Source organism: Branchiostoma floridae, chromosome 3 (genome assembly GCF_000003815.2).
Source record: "Branchiostoma floridae strain S238N-H82 chromosome 3, Bfl_VNyyK, whole genome shotgun sequence".
Lineage (NCBI taxonomy): Eukaryota > Metazoa > Chordata > Leptocardii > Amphioxiformes > Branchiostomatidae > Branchiostoma > Branchiostoma floridae.
The window spans coordinates 16041646-16060059 of NC_049981.1; the positions used below are offsets into that span (position 1 = coordinate 16041646).

The following is an 18414-nucleotide window of genomic DNA, read 5'->3' on the forward strand; positions in this document are numbered from 1 at the left end:
GGTCTCTGAGGCATTGCCAATAATATTATACTGCAAGAATCTCAGAGGTGTTAAGCAAAATTTGCTTGATGAAACGTAACTTGGATATGAACTGTAAAAATGGATATGAACTGTAGTCGTGTGTCGTGTGAAACATTAGTCGCTCCATTTTGCCAAAGCAACTTGCAGAAAATGGGTACAGTGGACCACTACTTCGTAATGCTTGGGTTGGAACATATAGTGACTACCAAAAGTCGGCCTCAGCAGCCAGATGATCACAAAATGGGCTAGAATATAATGCTACGGAGATGGCCACTGGCAAAGACATGTCCTGTTTTGCGATGTCTAACAGCTGGTATTCGTCTCACTTTGTTCCAGTTATGTGTAAGAAGATCGCGGAAAAACAGCATGAAGGGGAACATGTATGCTATAAATGAGGAGGGCAGAAAAGAGTCGCTACTCTGGATGCATAAGAAGGACGCCAACGGTTTTCATGGCTCCCTTGTGAGCGACGGGAGGCATGATGGGAAGACCACTGCTCAAGAGATGAGGGAGATGAGAAGTCACCCGTCTGAGCTGCCATTGGTCAGTAATAAAGCATGTGACATACTTTGCATTATTTTCTGAGCTGCCACTGGTCAGTAAGAAAGCACGTGATCTCAATTGCTTTACATTATTTCCTGAGCTGCCATTGGTCAGTAACAAAGCATGTGGCTTTGCTTTATTTTTTTTTGAGCTGCCATTGGTCAGTAGTAACGAATGAGACTGCTTCACTTTAATTTCTGACCTGCTGTTGGTCAGTTGTAAAACATGTGACTTTGCTTCACACCATTTATTGACACATACTTCACCAAGTCGTCGTGAGCATCTTGTTGAATATGATTGAAAAGTTTTGACAGTTAAAAGGGGTCAATTATCATCTATAATTAAAAGTTTGATGCTTTAATTGTTTATTCGGTTCAATAACGTACTTTCATTGAGCTGCATAATAACCTCAAGGTGACTCTCTTTTTGTCCCTATATACAGAATGGTAGTGCTCCTATCAACGGTTATGGCGAGCTCAATTACGGCTACGTTTTGAATGCAGAGGACAACGACACATATCTCTGAGACAGCTGCGGTTGTTGAGATTCTAAACAAAAGTCTAAACACTTGTAGGTTGGAATCCATCCAATTCCAGCTCCTCTGATCGCTTCCCTGTTGGATGGTCTGGCACACATTCAGTGCGCCGGACGTTAAGTATTTGGGACCGCATTTGTAACAGTGCAGCAGCGACACCTAGCTGTAGTGCAAAGCAGAAACAGTCAGCACGGAGGACAGTCGTCACAGGTTGTATGACTATTTGGTTGTGAATAAATAACTTTGAGAACTATTCAGATGAGTGACGGACTGTTCGACATTGAAACAAAGAGAGGAGTGTGCTATTGCTAGAATGATATGGTTTCCAGGCTAAAATATAAAGTGTACTACTGTAACAGTACACGATGCTGCTGAAACAGATTGGACACCCCCAACTGAGATTGTTTTTTACCTATTCTTTCAGTATTAGCATTGGTTCCGAAGATTCCATTTTGAGTTTTATTGGGGTGCTTTTGTCACAATGTGATCTATAGTTACCTTCAAATGTACAGTGTATTACATGTCATATTCAGGTTATATTGTGGTTTTAAGTATGGTAAAACAATAACCAGGAAACAGTTCAAACTTAAAAAAAAGTATATTTTGATAGAAAATATTGCAAAAATTGAGCACATACTAATCAAGCTGATCGATACTAATCAGAAATCATGTTAGTTAGATATTGCCATTGAAAAGAATAAAGATCATCATTATTAACCTTTTGAATTGAGATTACTTCATAAAAACATTTTGAGCTGGACTCATGTCAACAGAGTAATTTTAGCATTCTATTTCATGTTTCGACATGCATTTTGTGAATTTAAAGTTTGTTAGCCATCCTACTCTAGCTCCAATCTCCTCTTTTAAATACTTCCCCTAGGCCTTCATATCAGTGGCCTTGTGCATATTTTACTGAAATATCTCGTAAACATTAATTAGTTGTTGCTCTGCTCATGGGTGCCAAACTATTTGGTAGAGTAGGACATAAGAGCTGGAGTGGATTATAGACTACTTTTTGTTTATTCCAAAACATCTTTATTATATTAGACGAGTTAATGTTCATCCATATATCATCTACAAGTGTCTTGATAAAAGTAACAGAAATGTACGTATGTACAGTTTCGTACCTACCAAAAGTAACATATCTCTCAAGAAATTGTATGAGAAAAAGGCAACAATTGTGCCATAGTGTTCTTTTGTTGCAATGTCAGCACTAAGTTAACCCCAGTCCTGCTTGGAAACCAGTGTGTACTGTAAGCCACAAGGCTTCTTAGCTGTATGAGTGTTAAAGAGTGTTGAACAACTTGAACCTCAATTATAATAATTATATTGGTAGCTTACATTTATTCATATCGAAACAAATACTACTGATATTCTATTAGCACTACAATAATATATAACATTTAGTATCCAAACTGCTACCAAGTTTTGAAAGGCAACAAACCATATTTCAAGACTTTAATATACATGCTCTAAGAACCCAGTTCTAAGATTGTTATATGTATCATGTTTATTTTTGTCTTTATTCTATGATGTATAGTCTATTTTGTACAATTATGTATTAAACAGAATACGAAATACAATGTTGTGTGTGTTTGTATTACATGGACAAGATATGGATATAAGCTAGACCAAATGAATGAGAAAGAAACATTTCAAATACTTCAGTAAAACAAACACAGAATACTGTGAGCTCTCTTCTTCTGTTAAAAGGACCAAAGCAAAATACATCTGATTTTAAGAGAAAAAATTGACTATTTATGCATATAAGAAAATTCACAAAAAAAATCACAGAACGGCTGGCTCTACATGTAAAAGTCAAATTAGTGTGCCCCAAATTTCTGCATCAGGTGAGCCTATGAAAATTGATTACAAGTAAAATAATATTCAAAAAAATGCACCTTCATGTTTGATCACACCAAAAAGGTACATGTATTTGGTATGTACGTATATTGAACAAGAGTACAACAACCAATCAAAACAACTTTTTTCAACTAGATTAATTCCAGAATAGAATGTTCCCCTGAAACGGTCTGAAAATACTTTCTCTTCTATCTGACTGGAAAAAAAAGAATGCGAATTTATAAACAACTTTCATAAATGTAGCACCAAACCTCACAATCCATGCTTCATACTTCCAATATATTCTTTGGTATGAAAAAAAAGGGCAAAAACTTATCATTATCTAAAATAGTAGCCAGATTTCCAAAATTAGTCTTTATCAATTGAACATAAAGATGTATAGATTTCAAAATCAGAGGACAGTATCAGTCATTTTTAATCTGTACAGAATCCAAGCATAAACATATGCACTGACGCCCTTGCTGATACTGTATGGCTAAATAAAGCTTAAAGGCCAATCTTTGGTTACATGTCAATGAATATATGCATAATGAATTCATTCCCAAAATGCGCTTACTTCACCTTGGTGCATGGCTGTCTCCAGGACCTGTCCCACTTTTCTGGGACGGGAATTTGCTTGTTGGGACGGAAAGATATTTCACCCCTTCCATCCTAAAAATCTGAACTGAAACTAGAGTTCGGCGACCTCATACCTCCATGAAAATTTAGAGCTTTCGTAAATTTCATGCAATTGACTAACATATTAACATAATTTATGCATGGTGTTGTTCATCATTGACTAACGTACACATGTCACAATTATAAAATCCCCATTATTAATCATTAAGTGGTTTTGCAATTTTTTTACATAAATTATGCAAATAAGCTCATCATTACCATATTTGGTATCAGCTTATATTCCACCTATCATAATTAACATGTGTTACATGTATTGAGGTTCAATTATTGAAAACAATGGAATTATACAATTTCCTCATTAATCATGCAAATTAAGTCATCATTTGCATAACATGTATATCATTATGAACATCTTTGCCTAAGCTACCTGCATGCCTAAAATGCAGGCAATCCGTCGTTCCTTTCTGCAGTTATCCTCTTTGGAGTATCTTGACAAAAATGCCCCTGCAGTTCCACAATTAAATGTTAGGGGGCTAAAACTTGCCCCACTTTTTCAGGTCACTAAAAGCTATCTACCACCTAATTGTCACGACCATATCACATCCGTGACAAGAGATACATTGAAAAAACTGCTATGATAGAATATTCTCATTAATTATGCAAATGTACTCCTATTTTGCATAATTAGTATTTCATCTTGTACAACATTGTCTAAGGTACCTACATACCAAAAATCATGAAAATTCGTTGTTCCCTTCTTGAGTTATCCTCGTCAGAAGTTTTTGACAAAAATGCCCCTGCTATCCCAAAACTAGACGCTAGGGGACCCAAACTTATGTCATTTCTTCCTGAGCACAAGAGCTGTCTAATACTAAAGAATCGTGACCATAGCATGTTCAGAACACCGAGATAGCAAAACCGGAAGTTGCGCTGCAGTACCAAGGGGAGTCGCTAGGGGGTCCAAAATCTAATCATTTTCAGCTTTCGTCAGACACTACCAACACACCAAGTACGAAACCAATCCACCCAACCGTTCATGAGTTAGTTTGTTTACACACACACAGACAGACAAACGCGGGGTAAAATATAACCTCCATGACATTTCATGGAGGTAATTAATAACATGAGCTCCAAACAATGAGTGGGACAGTAAAGACTTTAAAGCTGGAGACAGCCCCGCCTTGGTTAACTGTAAAATGTAATGCAACATAATAGCACTCAATTCCCAACTCTTAAAAAACCTACAACAACAACAACAAAAACCCATTCCAAATGTACAATCATAATTGTGTTGTTCATATTCTAACTTTGGCGAGTAAGTTCGTCGATTATGAAAACGCAAGTGCTGAAATTTGCTATTTTCTACAAAGGTCACTATTTGCATTTTAGTGAATTGTAGCTCATGTGTTTTGGACATTTTAAGATCTTTTGACACTCTCAAACACCTGATATTGGATGTTAACAGCTCAAAGAAGGGAATACCACGATAACAATATTTTAAAATTTGCTGCTTAAACATAAATGTGTAAACTTAAGCTAATCTAATGCCAATTGGGGCACCTAAGTGGCAATCAGCACCTCCCTCCTTCATTGATAAAGGCAGTGAGTAACTCTATTATATTAATGCACTTGTAGGCAGTTAATATACATGTCTATCAAGCAAAATTTACTAAATCATTTTATTTACATGTAATGTATCTGTTATACTGCTTGGGAGTGATTTGTGTGATTGTTGGCAACTTCCAGAGGTTTTCTGGCAACAAAATAAACACAGTCATATTCATATTGCAGCATGGACTTAGTGTTCTGTATGTACATTGTAGGCTTTTTGGTGTCTTCTTTCTGTAAGGTGATAAAAGAAATCTAAAATTATTAATGAATGAATGAATGAAGACCTTTATTGTACATACATACCCACTGGGTTCAGTACAGGTCACAACAAACGACACATACATCAGAAGGTATGCATGTGCACACACACACAGACACATATGCACACACATGTAGTCAGGCAAATGATCTATGCACACACACACACACATGCTCACACACCCACACACCCACACCCACATGCACACACACACATAACAACAAACACAGAGACATATGCACGTGCACACATATCCCAACACACACACACACACACATACACATACACACATAAACACACTCATAGTCATGCACACAAGAATTCTTCAAGATCTTCTTTGAAATCACATCAAAATGGGATCAGTATGACTTCAACACTTCCACATAATCAACTCACCAGTATTTCGAAGCCAAACTCCAGAATCACGCTCCTGAGGTCTTCATAACTCAACTCTATGGAAGCTTCGTTCACCATATCAGCAAAATGGTACAACAACGGACCTACAGAACAACAACAATTAAAAACAAGTCAACATAATATGTCTATCAACCAATATCCACATTTTCTTTTCATAACTTCTATGATAACCAAAATTAATGTACTGTATTTTCTAGAAAAAGTTCCTCAATTATAAAAAATTCAGGACAACTAAACATAGGTCCCATATTGCACTACTGTTAACAGATGACAACTACTGAAGAAGACAAATTGACGTGTACATGTCAAGGGTAGAGATTACAGTCTGACTGTGTCAGGACAGCTCCTGATCAGAGCCTGTAAATTGTTCTGCACATTTGGATATTCACTTAAAAGACAGACCTTTTCAACTTTGATTCATGTCACTTTAGATAAATGAATTAACCTTATTTGAAAGTCAAGGGTTTACAAATGGCAGACCAACCTAACACATTCAGCACCTAGCATCATGATTGTGATAAACTGGTTATGCTGACAAAGACTCCAATCATGATCTTTATTGGTAGGATCAGCAGTTCTGACAGATTATAATCTCTGCCCTTACATCACTTCCTGATATACAAAGTTTAACATACCAAGGTTGATCCAGTAACCTCCAGGCTTGAGGATGTTGTGTATTGTTTCCACATAAGACACAATGTTGTGGGCAGTGTCTATGAAATAACAAGTTGCCACGCAGTCCCACGTCTCTGCAAAAGTAACACATTAGATAGAGATTCAGTAAAATCAAAAGTTTTTGCTACATGATTATAAGGTCAGTGTTTTTATTTCAACTTTCATAGCCATTTTGTTTTAGTAACAGTCTTAAACAAGGCCATGTCCAGAAAAACCCTGTTCCTCTTTGATCTAGATAAGATGATAAAATGTCTGGGATTTAACCAAATTTAAAGAAATATGAAATTAAAAGTTACCCTGTTCCTTGTAGACCTCCAAAAAATCCCCAGCAGTCATTGAGAAGTTGCCGACCTGTGGTAAACTGTGGGGGTCGATGTCTGGGATGGCGACAGCGCGGGCCTGGTCACGTGATGTCCGGTTGTTGCAGAACTGGTGAATCCATGGATGGAGTGTGATGGAGTTGATACCTTCACACCTGGGGGGTCAGACAGTTAAGCTGTCTTTTATAGACAATATTTGTGATATAAGGATGACTGACACATGACCTTTGATCTACAAGTTAGATAGACAATAGAGGATAATTGGCAATTGACTGATGACCTACAAGTTAGTTGAGTTGACTTATATAGACATATAAGACAACTGAGTTTTGACCAATTGTCAGACACATTTCACCTGAATCTACTCTATTCAGGAAATTAATCAATCAATCTATCAGTCAATCAACAAATCGATCAATCATCAATGGGCATTAATACCTGATTCGTATTGTTGGCTGTAGTAAACCAAGTAGTCACCTATCATTACTTTAACAACTACTGCTACAAATCTTTCATGGCCCTTACGGAACAAAATTTCAAGTTAACATTAAGCATGTGTATTACAACAAAAATTGAAATGTACTGAAAATAGTTTTCACTTTGACTTTTGATTTTGTAGAAAATGCAGAGTTTGCAGGCAGAAGACAGACAGGCATCTTGGCAGTGCTTTGAAGTTTGAAGTGGAAAGGTCACTGTGAAAACTGCAAACATTAACCCAGCACGGCAATCTCAACATTTAAAGAAACACTAATAATAGCAACAAAATCTTGTTATCTCCATTTATCAAGAGAAATAGTCACCACACCACATTTTGACTATAGATGGGAGTACTGACTTGTTTAGGATGTAGTTGGAGGCAAACAGCATGAAGAAGCTCCACTCGTTTCCCTGACACTGGTAGCCTAACCTGGCCAGCTCCCAGGCTAGCCTGCCTAGTCCGGCACCAGGCACCAGGATGGACAAGTCCCATGGATCACTGTAAACATATATTTGTATACATGTAAGCCATCTTCTAAACCTGGAAGCCTAACCTGGCCAGTTCCCAGGCTAGCCTGCCTAGTCCGGCACCAGGCACCAGGATGGACAAGTCCCATGGATCACTGTAAACAGTCATAGATCTGTTATCAGAATGGGACTCTCAAATAATACACAATTATCAAAATGGGCAAGCACTATGAACCGTCCACAAAAAAATGCATCAGTTTTAAAAAAAACAATGTAACACAGCTACAAATCCAGGATAAAGTTGAAAAAATGAATGAGTGAAAGTTGAACTAAAGGACTGTACCACTGCTCTGCAGGGAACCTCTGCTGTATCTCCTCTATGATTGGTTTATAACAGGCGTCCCTCTCCACCTTCCCCTCCGCGCTCCAATCACGCACAAACTGCTTCAGTGTGGTCTTCACCTTGTCCATGTCAAACTCCCGGGGAAACGGGAGGGCGCTTTCTGACAACATGACGTCTGCATTGTCTGAGTACACATCTCCCTGAAAACAGTAGAAACACACAAGGTTGAAAAACAGATTGGATATACAGTGTAAATGTATTTAAGTTTGTTGTGGTTTTCTGTTGCAGTTTTCTCAGTGAGGCCACTGTGGTAATGCTTGTTCTGCATGTCTTCTGCCTGCCTACCCAATTGTTTCAACAGCAAACACTCAATTTTTCTCACTACTACAAAATCAAAGTGTTGCAAACTTAAATGCATTGATAGTAAAAAGCACACTGCCAGCTTTTATCTTAACCTACATGTACTAGTCTACAATGTGCAAAGACATTTGTTCTTGGTGCATATGGCACCTGGCTACAAAATCAAACAAAAACTCTACCGATTTTTCTGATAACCTTATTCAATTTCAAAATTGTAAAAAAATGTACATTTTTAGACTTTGTTTACAGAAACTCAACACATACAAAGGCCTGTTCTGGCTGTTCATCAATATGCATGTATGGCCGACTTTCAAAACATGTCCATAAAGTTTTACAGGAACATGAATATTGATTAGTACCAGGTATTGTAATTATGAATCTAACGGTAATGTCTGATAGTCATGTTGAGTTAACATATCAATCAATTTTCAATTTTTAATGGACTGCTGATGCATGGCAGCTACAGACACCACTCTCCAGGATGTTCTGTTTTTGGCACGGCCCCAGGGCAGATACCACAGTTACTGCTCACCAGGATTTTATAAGGAAGGATTTTATAAAACTGTCTTAGTGACTGAGAGTTCCTGCACTGCAAGCGCTACAGGTGCAGGTTTTTGTAGCTCGTTCTTTGGGCATCCCCCGATGGTGCAGAGTTTAAGAGAAATTTATTTCAAATGGTTCATTCTAAGGTATCCTGAGGGACAAAATTATTGTCAGAGAGGTCAGCTACTAGTACTGAGGCTAAATTTGTGCTACCAACATCCCTGGTCAATCAGAATTTTATGATGGCAGAGGACTTAATCTGTAAGGGCATTCATTTTCAGCTGCAGGGCATCTTGCTTAAAGTGTTGCCTGCAACTTCTTATCATTTTTAGAACAGCACATCCAAAAGATTCATGGACACATGCCTGACTAAAAACCTGCTGCTGACCATAGGAGACTATATTTAAATACACTAATACATGTCTTGATGAAAGTACAATGTATTAATCCAAATTTCAATCTTAAAAACGAAGAAAAAAGGAGCCAGGTTGGACAGATCAAACTGCTAGAATGGCTGAAAGTTCTATTTCAAAATTATATAATAATAAAAACACAGCCTTTACTCCAATATCCATCCACAATGCCAGTGTGAGTACCAGACCACACAACTCAGATCTGTTCTTATGCCCCTAAAAACTTAATTGAAGTGAATACATTTTTACCAAACTGGTTAAAACTAGACTCTACATGTACTTGTCCATATTAACAAAAATATTTTCAACTTTCAAGAAAAGAAAGATTTCCCCCAATTTTGAGCCCTCCACTGCACGAAGTAACTGTGATGTCATCCCTCCAGTCTCTCAGTGTGTCAATGACCTCCCACTTCTTCTGAAACGTCCTCTAGGGCACTTCACTTGCCAGCTGGCCCATAAATATCCTCTACACAGTCAGCTGGAGTTTTACTGGCTGGTATTTGAATTAACATTTTTGTGTGGAATTTTACAGGATGACTGTACATTCTTGTGTGGTTACACATCATGGACAAGTGATACCATAAAAACTAAAAGTAGCATTTTTACAAACAAACATTTAACGATGGCTTTGTAATGGTGACCTTTGACAAAGAACACCTGTCTTACCAAACCTTCCACTGTGGTGCAAACATGATAAGACTAGTCAGTGTGTAGTTGAATAGAATAGTAAAAGTCTAATGTTACAAACTCTTAAACAGTGACATCTATTAAAAGGGAAATATAGCACATTTGCAAACTAAGACTGTCTAAGTGCATATAAGAATTGTATGTATTTATCTTGCTCTTTAAACAAAGGATATTCCACTTACGCTCTCACTCACCACCTCTGCATAATATATAATTATCACCTGGCTAAACAACAGTCAAACCTGTGCTAGTGACCTCTGCATAATGACCACCTGATATACAGTAAACCTTTACTAGAGACCAACTGTACATAAGAACGACCTGACTATTGATATATAGTCAAACCTGTACTCATAACCACCTCTCAATGGATAAGGACCACTAACTTTTAAGCCATTATTATAAGGACAAACCTATACTTCTGTACTAATGACCATTCACACGAGAGCACGAATGAGCCGGAATGCCGTCCGAATGAATTTTTTTTCTATTCGTGGCAATTCCTCGCAATTCGTACTGTATTCTAAACATTCTTACTGCATTCGAGATATTCGTCCCCGTTCTTTTGGCTGGCTCGAAAGTTTTTGACATGTTAAAAACTGTCAAGGTGCATTTGAAGTGGAGAAATATCGAATGGCATTCGTAGCAGATTATTAGTGTATTCTAACTATTCTGACTGCAGTCTGACCGCATTCTGCGGCATTCTAACATTATTCGAAACATTCTTATCTCATTCGATGGAGAACCGAAACGGCAAGCCACCTCGAATCCTGCCAGAATGTGGCCGAAAGAATATTTTGAATGCCATAAGAATGTCTAGAATGCACTACGAATTGACAGGAATAGACAAGAATTTTCATTCTGACGGCATTCCGGCTCATTCCTTCTCGTGTGAAGGGGATTTAAAGCCCATTTGGAATTCCCACCCGAATGTGACACAAAGTTTGCAAATACTTCATTCCGGCTGGTTCGGATTGATTCCTGCTAATTCGATTTCCGTGTGAAGGCCCTATAAGAGAGAGAGAGAGTCATAATGTATGGACAAACCTTACTACTACTAATTACCACCTCTACATAAGGACCACCTGGCCAATGATATCAGTCAAACCTGTACTACTAGTAGTAATACCAGTGGTCACCTCTAACTGTTACATAAGGACCAACTGGCCATTTATGTACAGTTATACCTGTACTACTAGTGACCACCTCTGCATAAGCACCACCTTGCCATTGACATACAGTCAAACCTGTACTAGTGATCATCTCTACATATATACCTGGCCAAAATAACCACATTTTATTGGTCCCTCAACATACTTTCCCCATTGACCAAAGCATATACTATTTACTGGTATATTGACACCCTGTCAACTGGGAAAATTTCTTTAAATCCTTTGACTGCTGCTGCTACTTCTGGAATAAACAGATTTGCATATAAGATAATGCTTCTTACATTTCCTGTGTAATCTTTGTTCTCAAACATGTTCTCTGTCATCTTGATGATGTTGAGCAGAAAGTCGTAGTTCTGGTCCACACATGCTCTGAGCTCTCCCAGGTGAGCCAGGTGATTGGGCAGCAGCTTCTGTTGGTACAGGGGCAGCTGGCGAAAACATTTCTCCGCTTTGTCAAGGCGCTGCATGGAGTGTGTTCTGAAAGAAATGGTACATAATGTGAAGGGTAAATGTATGTTTTTTCATTTTTTTCATGACATATACATAAAAAGCTTTGTTAATCATTCTGCAGCTAGCTAGTGTCCAGGTGCGGTCATTATGTTGAGGTAGACACTTGTTCCGGTATGACTGTATATAAGTGGCCAGGTGGTGCTTATGCTTATAAATACTAGTTGCTTTACAGGTTTTACTTTATATAAAATGGTACTAGTAGGTGGTCCTTATGTAGACATATAGAGATTTGTTAAATTGTTTTGCAACTTGCTTTTTCAAGTAGCTCACTGCAATGCACATTTGCTATGCCTTGCTTTTTTAGCCAAGCATACCAGGTCACCCCATGCCTACTCTTCTTCATGTTTTGAGTTCTGTTGTGTGGCTGACTGCAGGGACTATCAATTTTTGTCAGAAATGGCAAATGTAATTTCCACATGTTATCGGATCAACCTGGGATCGACCCCTGCCCACAGATCCACAGAATGGATCCATATGGTTAAGTAGCAGGACTGCTTACAATTTATGCAGAGGGGAATTCATCTAAAAGTTTTTTTTTTCTTGATTAGTTGGATTATCCTTCTTGTGGCCATGTGGCCCCCAATGTTCTGAACATGTCTATGCTATACATGTACATGTCCTCTAAATGGAGTCTAGTATTTGCTACCCACACAAATTACTGGTTAAGGCCCATATACAGATTGTATATTTAAAGCATCTAACTCTACATCTAGGAGTTGTGCATATCTTGGAAGCTTCCAGATGATTACATAATCGCAGTATGTAACAACACGTACAGAAGGAAAGGCGATAACACGACTTGGACATGCAGAAAAAAACAATCAAAGCAACACAGTTGCTAAAGACGTCACAGAAAATATAGACAGCTCAGTGAACTGTGCAAAGCTCACTACGTGGACACTTGTGCCAAAATCCGGGCGTAGTCCCAACGCCCCCTCCCCAATACAACTCATACACAGAGCTATAAATAATCACAACATTGCAAAGTAACGAGACCTCTTCTGATAGAGAAAAGTTTTAATAGTTATTAAGAGATACCTGTAGTGTCGGAAGGCGCTGATGACTCGGAAGAAATGCTGCTGTTCAAGGCGTTCTTCCTCGTTTTGTGTCCGGGTTTCTTTGCCATGTTTCTTCTTTTTTCCACCCGTCGCCATGTTGGACGCTGCCATGGGACACCTTACTCCGAACTAGGGAGAATTTTTCTTTACACACTTTATGTTTCCGTCAACTTTGTGGATAGCTGCTGTAAAGATAATCAGCTGTAAGATCAGAAAGTGGAATTTTGACGTGTTTTTGTGGAAAATATATGATTTTACTGAGCTGTTACATATATTACTTCGAATAATAGGCCCCTTTTTAATAGTGGTTTCCTCCACATATGGTTGTTCACTTTGGCGCTTTTGTGAACTTCTGTGCCAACTACGTGTCTTAGAAATTGTCTATCACGTACCTTGTCAAAGGTGCCGTCAAAGACGTTCTGAATATAGAAAATTTAGAAGGGGAAAACATCTCTACTCTAGATTATTGAGCGTTATCATTGAACAAGGTGCGTTATTGTGTAACAAGTGGTCGACCTAGGGCATCGGTTTTAGGCAAATTGCAGCAAAATATCGGTACACGTTTGTTTGTGTTTTGTTTCTATGTACATGCACATGTACATGCCACAGAAAAGTTATTCCCACCTAGGCACCCCCGTTAAACTCCAGCTCCGGCCCGCACGGTCCAGCTCTTGCCCGCACGGTCCAGCTCCGGCCCGCACGGTCCAGCTCCGGCCCGCACGGTCCAGCTCCGGCCCGCACGGTCCAGCTCCGGCCCGCACGCTCCCTTTTTCACTAAAAAATTGGCCAAAAAAGTTTAAAAGTTGCCCGTTTTAAGAAAATTTCGGAACGACATGCAAAACTTTTTAGCGTATTCGTTGGCAAACATGTTCGCCCATCCTCTGACCGAATATGACGGCCCAAGACCCGCTGGTTTTTCAGATTACCCCATACCTCCCGTCGCGATACCATAAGTCAGGCGCGCCTAGGCGTAGAACGCCATGGCCAATGGAAGTTTACGCTTTACGCACAGAAGGAACGCACGATCTTTAATGAATACAGATAACATGGATAACATGACTGTCCATTTTCACAACTTCAAACGGTGGTCCATGGCCCGCTTCCTCTTGCGACACCCATCATGTCCTTGACTGACTTCTATATGGCTAAAAATGCCTATGATAGAGACTACTTACCAAGGAGCTTAAAATTTTTTAAGCTCCTTGCTTATACATGGTTAACAAATTGCCCATGATAGAGACTATTTACTTGAATGTGGTTAACAAAATGCCCATGCTAACAACAATACATAACTATCAGGATGATGCATATCCCCTCATATCTATAGATGCTTACAAATTAACATGTCTGATATCCATGTATACTATGGAAACAGTTGTTGTACTTTTATGGTGAGCACAAGAGCAACAAATGAGATGTATTGGTCATGCCCAAAAGTGTATCCTGAAGAAAGTTGTGTAACAGAAGGTTTTTAGTTTTGGTTATGCCAATTGCTGTTTAACAGATTGTTGTTAAACATATTGAAATAATATGGGACTAGATAAAATGCTTGTCATGTAATCAAGCCTATCATGTATATACAGCTTAACCTGAACATAACAGAAAATGAATGAAAGTGTTAGCAGGGACAAAATCATGTACATGTATTTTCGATGTACATTGCTACTGCAGTTGTAAACAAAATCATTAACGTTTGGACATTTTGACAGAACATGATATGTTACAATGGTTCAAATAGAAAAATTACAGGAAAACAGCATGTAATTTTACAGAATAGAGAGGGTGACTAATATTACTCAGAATGCATTGAAAAGGAAGTGAGGTGATCAACGTCTTGTTTTCAAATGTCTTCTGTACTGATGCTGGTCTTTGTATCCACCCCCTCCCCCACCCCACATTCCACATGGCACAGTCGTATGTGTGGATATGAACCGGGTCTTTTACCACCGTTTGAAGTTATGAAAATGGACAGTCATGTTATCCATATGTTATCTGTATTTATTCAAGATCGTGCGTTCCTTCTGTGCGTAAAGCGTAAACTTTCATTGGCCATGGCGTTCAACGCCTACTCGCGCCTGACTTATGGTATCGCGACGGGAGGTATGGGGTAATCTGAAAAACCAGCGGGTCTTGGGCCGTCATATTCGGTCAGAGGATGGGCGAACATGTTAGCCAACGAATGCGCTAAAAAGTTTTGCATGTCGTTCCGAAATTTTCTTAAAACGGGCAACTTCTAAACTTTTTTGGCCAATTTTTTAGTGAAAAAGGGAGCGTGCGGGCCGGAGCTGGACCGTGCGGGCCGGAGCTGGGACGTGTGGGCCGGAGCTGGACCGTGCGGGCCGGAGCTGGAATCAGTGCGGGCCGGAGCTGGACCGTGCGGGCAAGAGCTGGACCGTGCGTGCCGGAGCTGGAGTTTAACGGGGGTGCTAGGGAGGCTATGATAATCAAACATTTAGACCCCGTTCACACTCAAAAAAATGAAGCGGCTTCAACGTCGAAGCCGCTTGATCCGGATCGTTTTCTTGAGTGTGAACGCTCCAAGCGGCTTGGATTTTCACCGATCCGGCTCGTTTGCAATCCATCCCTGGGAGGTAGTTTGAGACACTTGTGAACAAGCCGCTTGGCTGAAATCGCGAGTGTGAACGCAACGCGGGATAGATTCTATGCAAATTTGCCCCCTGTTGGAGGTTATATATCCAGGTATCGGGAGCAGGAACACACGCCACACTGACAGGTTTGCTCACGTTACTGATTTTTGTGCCCAATGATAATGTCTGGAAAGAAAAAAAATCGCTGTAGGGTCAAGGCAAGTGGAATGGGAAGCAAACAAAGCTTTTTTTATCACACGAAGAGAGAGGAAACACAGCAAGCTAAAAAAAAATCACAAAAAACAAGCATATCTTTGAACAGCTTTCTCTCTGGATCATGATATAAGACTATTAAGAGTGGGTTTGAGAAAACCTACAAACAATGTTGTAAAAAAGTACCTGAATTCCAGGTATGGAATTGTGTGCGATTAATCGGATTGTCTGAAATGAGTGTGAACGTAATTTTTTTGAAGCGGCTTAACCGTTGAAGCGGCTTCGACGTTGAAGCCGCTTCATTTTTTTGAGTGTGAACGGGGTCTTAATGCTGATTTATAGTAGATTGATATTCCATTTCAATCCCTGGTAATGGCATCCGGTAAGGCTTAGGTCACATTTCCAAACCGGGGTCCGGCCGGGATGTTTTAAGAAACAAAAAATTAAAATGTATACCTAGAAATATACAAATATCAGCCTAACTTACAACTAGCTGTTTCAACTTTTAAAAAGTCCTCAAATAAACTTGTCCAATTTCGTTAAATACTTTCTCCAGTGGCACGCGCCAAAGGTGACACGTAACGCAAGGTTACCAGTTTACGGTCGATTTGTTAACAACGAAGTTTTACGGAAAACGCGCTATCAGAAGTTAAAATCTCTCCTTTTGGAGGATATCTTTGCACATGCCATCTTATTTTGTCACCCTATAGATCAATTGATACAATATAGCAGCCTCGCAGCCACACTACGGGTTCCAATTGGTTAAGTTGGACATTCTGGTTGGAGCTGGGGACGTAAAATGGGGTCCCGTGTTCGCGGTGGTGCCTCAAGCACAATACAACAGCCTCATTACTCAGATGGGCACCTGCTCTCCACACTACAAGCTGAATTAAAAGGTAAAAGTATTTATTTTTGTCATCTATTATTTACTGTGCGCGCAAATTGCACTGACAATAGCACCCGCTGGTACGTACATACAAGTAGTGAGTCATTTGATAGTTATTCGGACAATACTGTCACATACATACCTGACAGGTTATTGGCTGGGAAATTTGCAAAATGTATTATATATGGGAATTTGGGCGTATTTGTTTCAACACGGGATGTATCATAGTTTTCCGTTACCCGTTGCAGAAACAGGACATCTCCGTCTCGCCCCTCGATCGGCATTTCCTGCTGTTTGTGGTAGGTACTCGGACATGTTTGTTTTTAGGTTTCTTCAACTTTTATCCGTAGGTTTCCGTGCACTACAAATACTTATAAGTATATCGCTCAACAGCGTTATAACCGTGCATGACATATGGCAACTTCTATGGCAGTGACGAAGCATGATGCTTTCGTTGCTTAGGTACTAGTGCAATGTGTATAGTAAGACCAAGCACTCCGGATCACCCGTACTTTTCTTAATAAGTGTGTTGTGCTCTTTACCCTGGATGGTTTGCCCCAACACAAATAAGGGGTGTTATCCAGTACAAGAACAAGAACGTTTAGAGGTTCTATGCCATCAGCTACCTGGCCTCGAGCTTCATACAACATTGGGTCGTCCAATGTTATTTTGGTTGTATGGTTCAAAAACACGGAAAAATCGCAAATGAATGTTATGATCGAAATGTTCTTCGTGTACTTGTCCGAAATACTTATCCGAAGTAGCATTTCATTTGGCCAAAATTAAAAAGAATATATATTTTTCTTTGTATTTTCATTTCCAGTGATGAGATTCTTTTACTATTGTCTCTATTTGTCTGTGTTGAACAATGCTTGATGCCAAGATTGTAGAAAGTAACAAGTACATATATATCAAAATCTCCCTCATCGAAAAATCTTACTTGCCACTTACTTAAGTGGGGTAGGACATAAATTTGCCCAATTAGCACTTTCGTTTGCCCGGGACAATCGGTCTAGTGAAGTTGTCCTGGACGATGCAGACAAAAAGACAATTCTGTAGCAGATATAAACCGTTCGATCCTATAAGTACACTTAGCATGCGTAGAATGATGGTTCAATCATTGACCCTGCCTCTCGACTAAGAGGGCTTATGTTTGAATCCCTGCAGTTGTCGCTCATCCTGCAATGGGTGGGCCACAGTCCATTGTGCATTGTTCATTGTGATTGTGAGAAATAGTAAGGGGGAATTTCACCGGTACTATGAACATAGCACCTTTCATCTGTGTCACGAACAATGAGGGAAGGCTCGCCCAATTGATTAGTAGTTTGAACTAGTTTAAGATCACTGTCACTTTTATTTTAAGGAATTGGTCCTAAGCATTTTGATATGACTTAAATTTTACATAAGAAATTACAGTATCACAGTCTGTTAGATTTTTACAATCTTTAATGCAGCAAAACGGTGACAACCGCGATGTTGATATCAAGCAAACAATGGCTTTCGTTTGCCTTGTTTGGTATTCTGTGGATTCAAGGCATGTCTCAAACAAGCACTGAACCGACCATAACGACCAAACCTACCGAAAACCAAGAGGCAACCCAACCAATCACAAAACCGAAGACAACCCAACCTAGCACAGAGCAAAGCACAACCAAACCTACCACAGCGCTAGGGACGATCCAACCTACCACAAAACAATTGACATCCATGACCAAACCTACCACAAAACCAGGGTCAACCCAACCAACCACAAAACCAGAAACAACCCAACCAACCATAAAACCAGAAACAACCCAACCAACCACAAAACCAGAAACAACCCAACCAACCACAA

The 18414-nt window shown here is 39.4% G+C and overlaps 3 protein-coding genes across 3 annotated transcripts in view; 2 read left to right on the top strand and 1 right to left on the bottom strand.

The window, feature by feature from the left end:
• Positions 1 to 357: 357 nt before the first annotated feature.
• LOC118410813 lies at positions 358 to 2887 on the top strand (the record flags this gene model as incomplete). The annotated part of the gene is given in 2 exon segments (XM_035812647.1): positions 358 to 564; positions 1007 to 2887. Coding segments are annotated over 2 exon segments (291 nt in total), but the record flags the coding sequence as incomplete, so codon positions are not given.
• A 1812-nt stretch (positions 2888 to 4699) lies between these two features.
• On the bottom strand, positions 4700 to 13043 carry LOC118410804 (carnosine N-methyltransferase-like). The gene is made up of 8 exons (XM_035812635.1): positions 12874 to 13043; positions 11607 to 11802; positions 8151 to 8350; positions 7698 to 7838; positions 6839 to 7017; positions 6503 to 6616; positions 5847 to 5950; positions 4700 to 5422 (listed from the first exon to the last, which is right to left on the bottom strand). The coding sequence occupies exons 1-8, from the start codon at positions 13002 to 13004 to the stop codon at positions 5282 to 5284; spliced, it is 1206 nt and encodes a 401-aa protein (XP_035668528.1). The 5' UTR covers positions 13005 to 13043; the 3' UTR covers positions 4700 to 5281.
• A 1901-nt stretch (positions 13044 to 14944) lies between these two features.
• Positions 14945 to 18414, top strand: part of LOC118411720 (mucin-1-like) — a 7849-nt gene continuing 4379 nt past the window's right edge. Inside the window, exon 1 of the mRNA XM_035814202.1 lies at positions 14945 to 14993. Within this exon, the coding sequence (XP_035670095.1) occupies positions 14945 to 14993 (49 nt within the window). The remainder of the gene's footprint in view (positions 14994 to 18414) is intronic.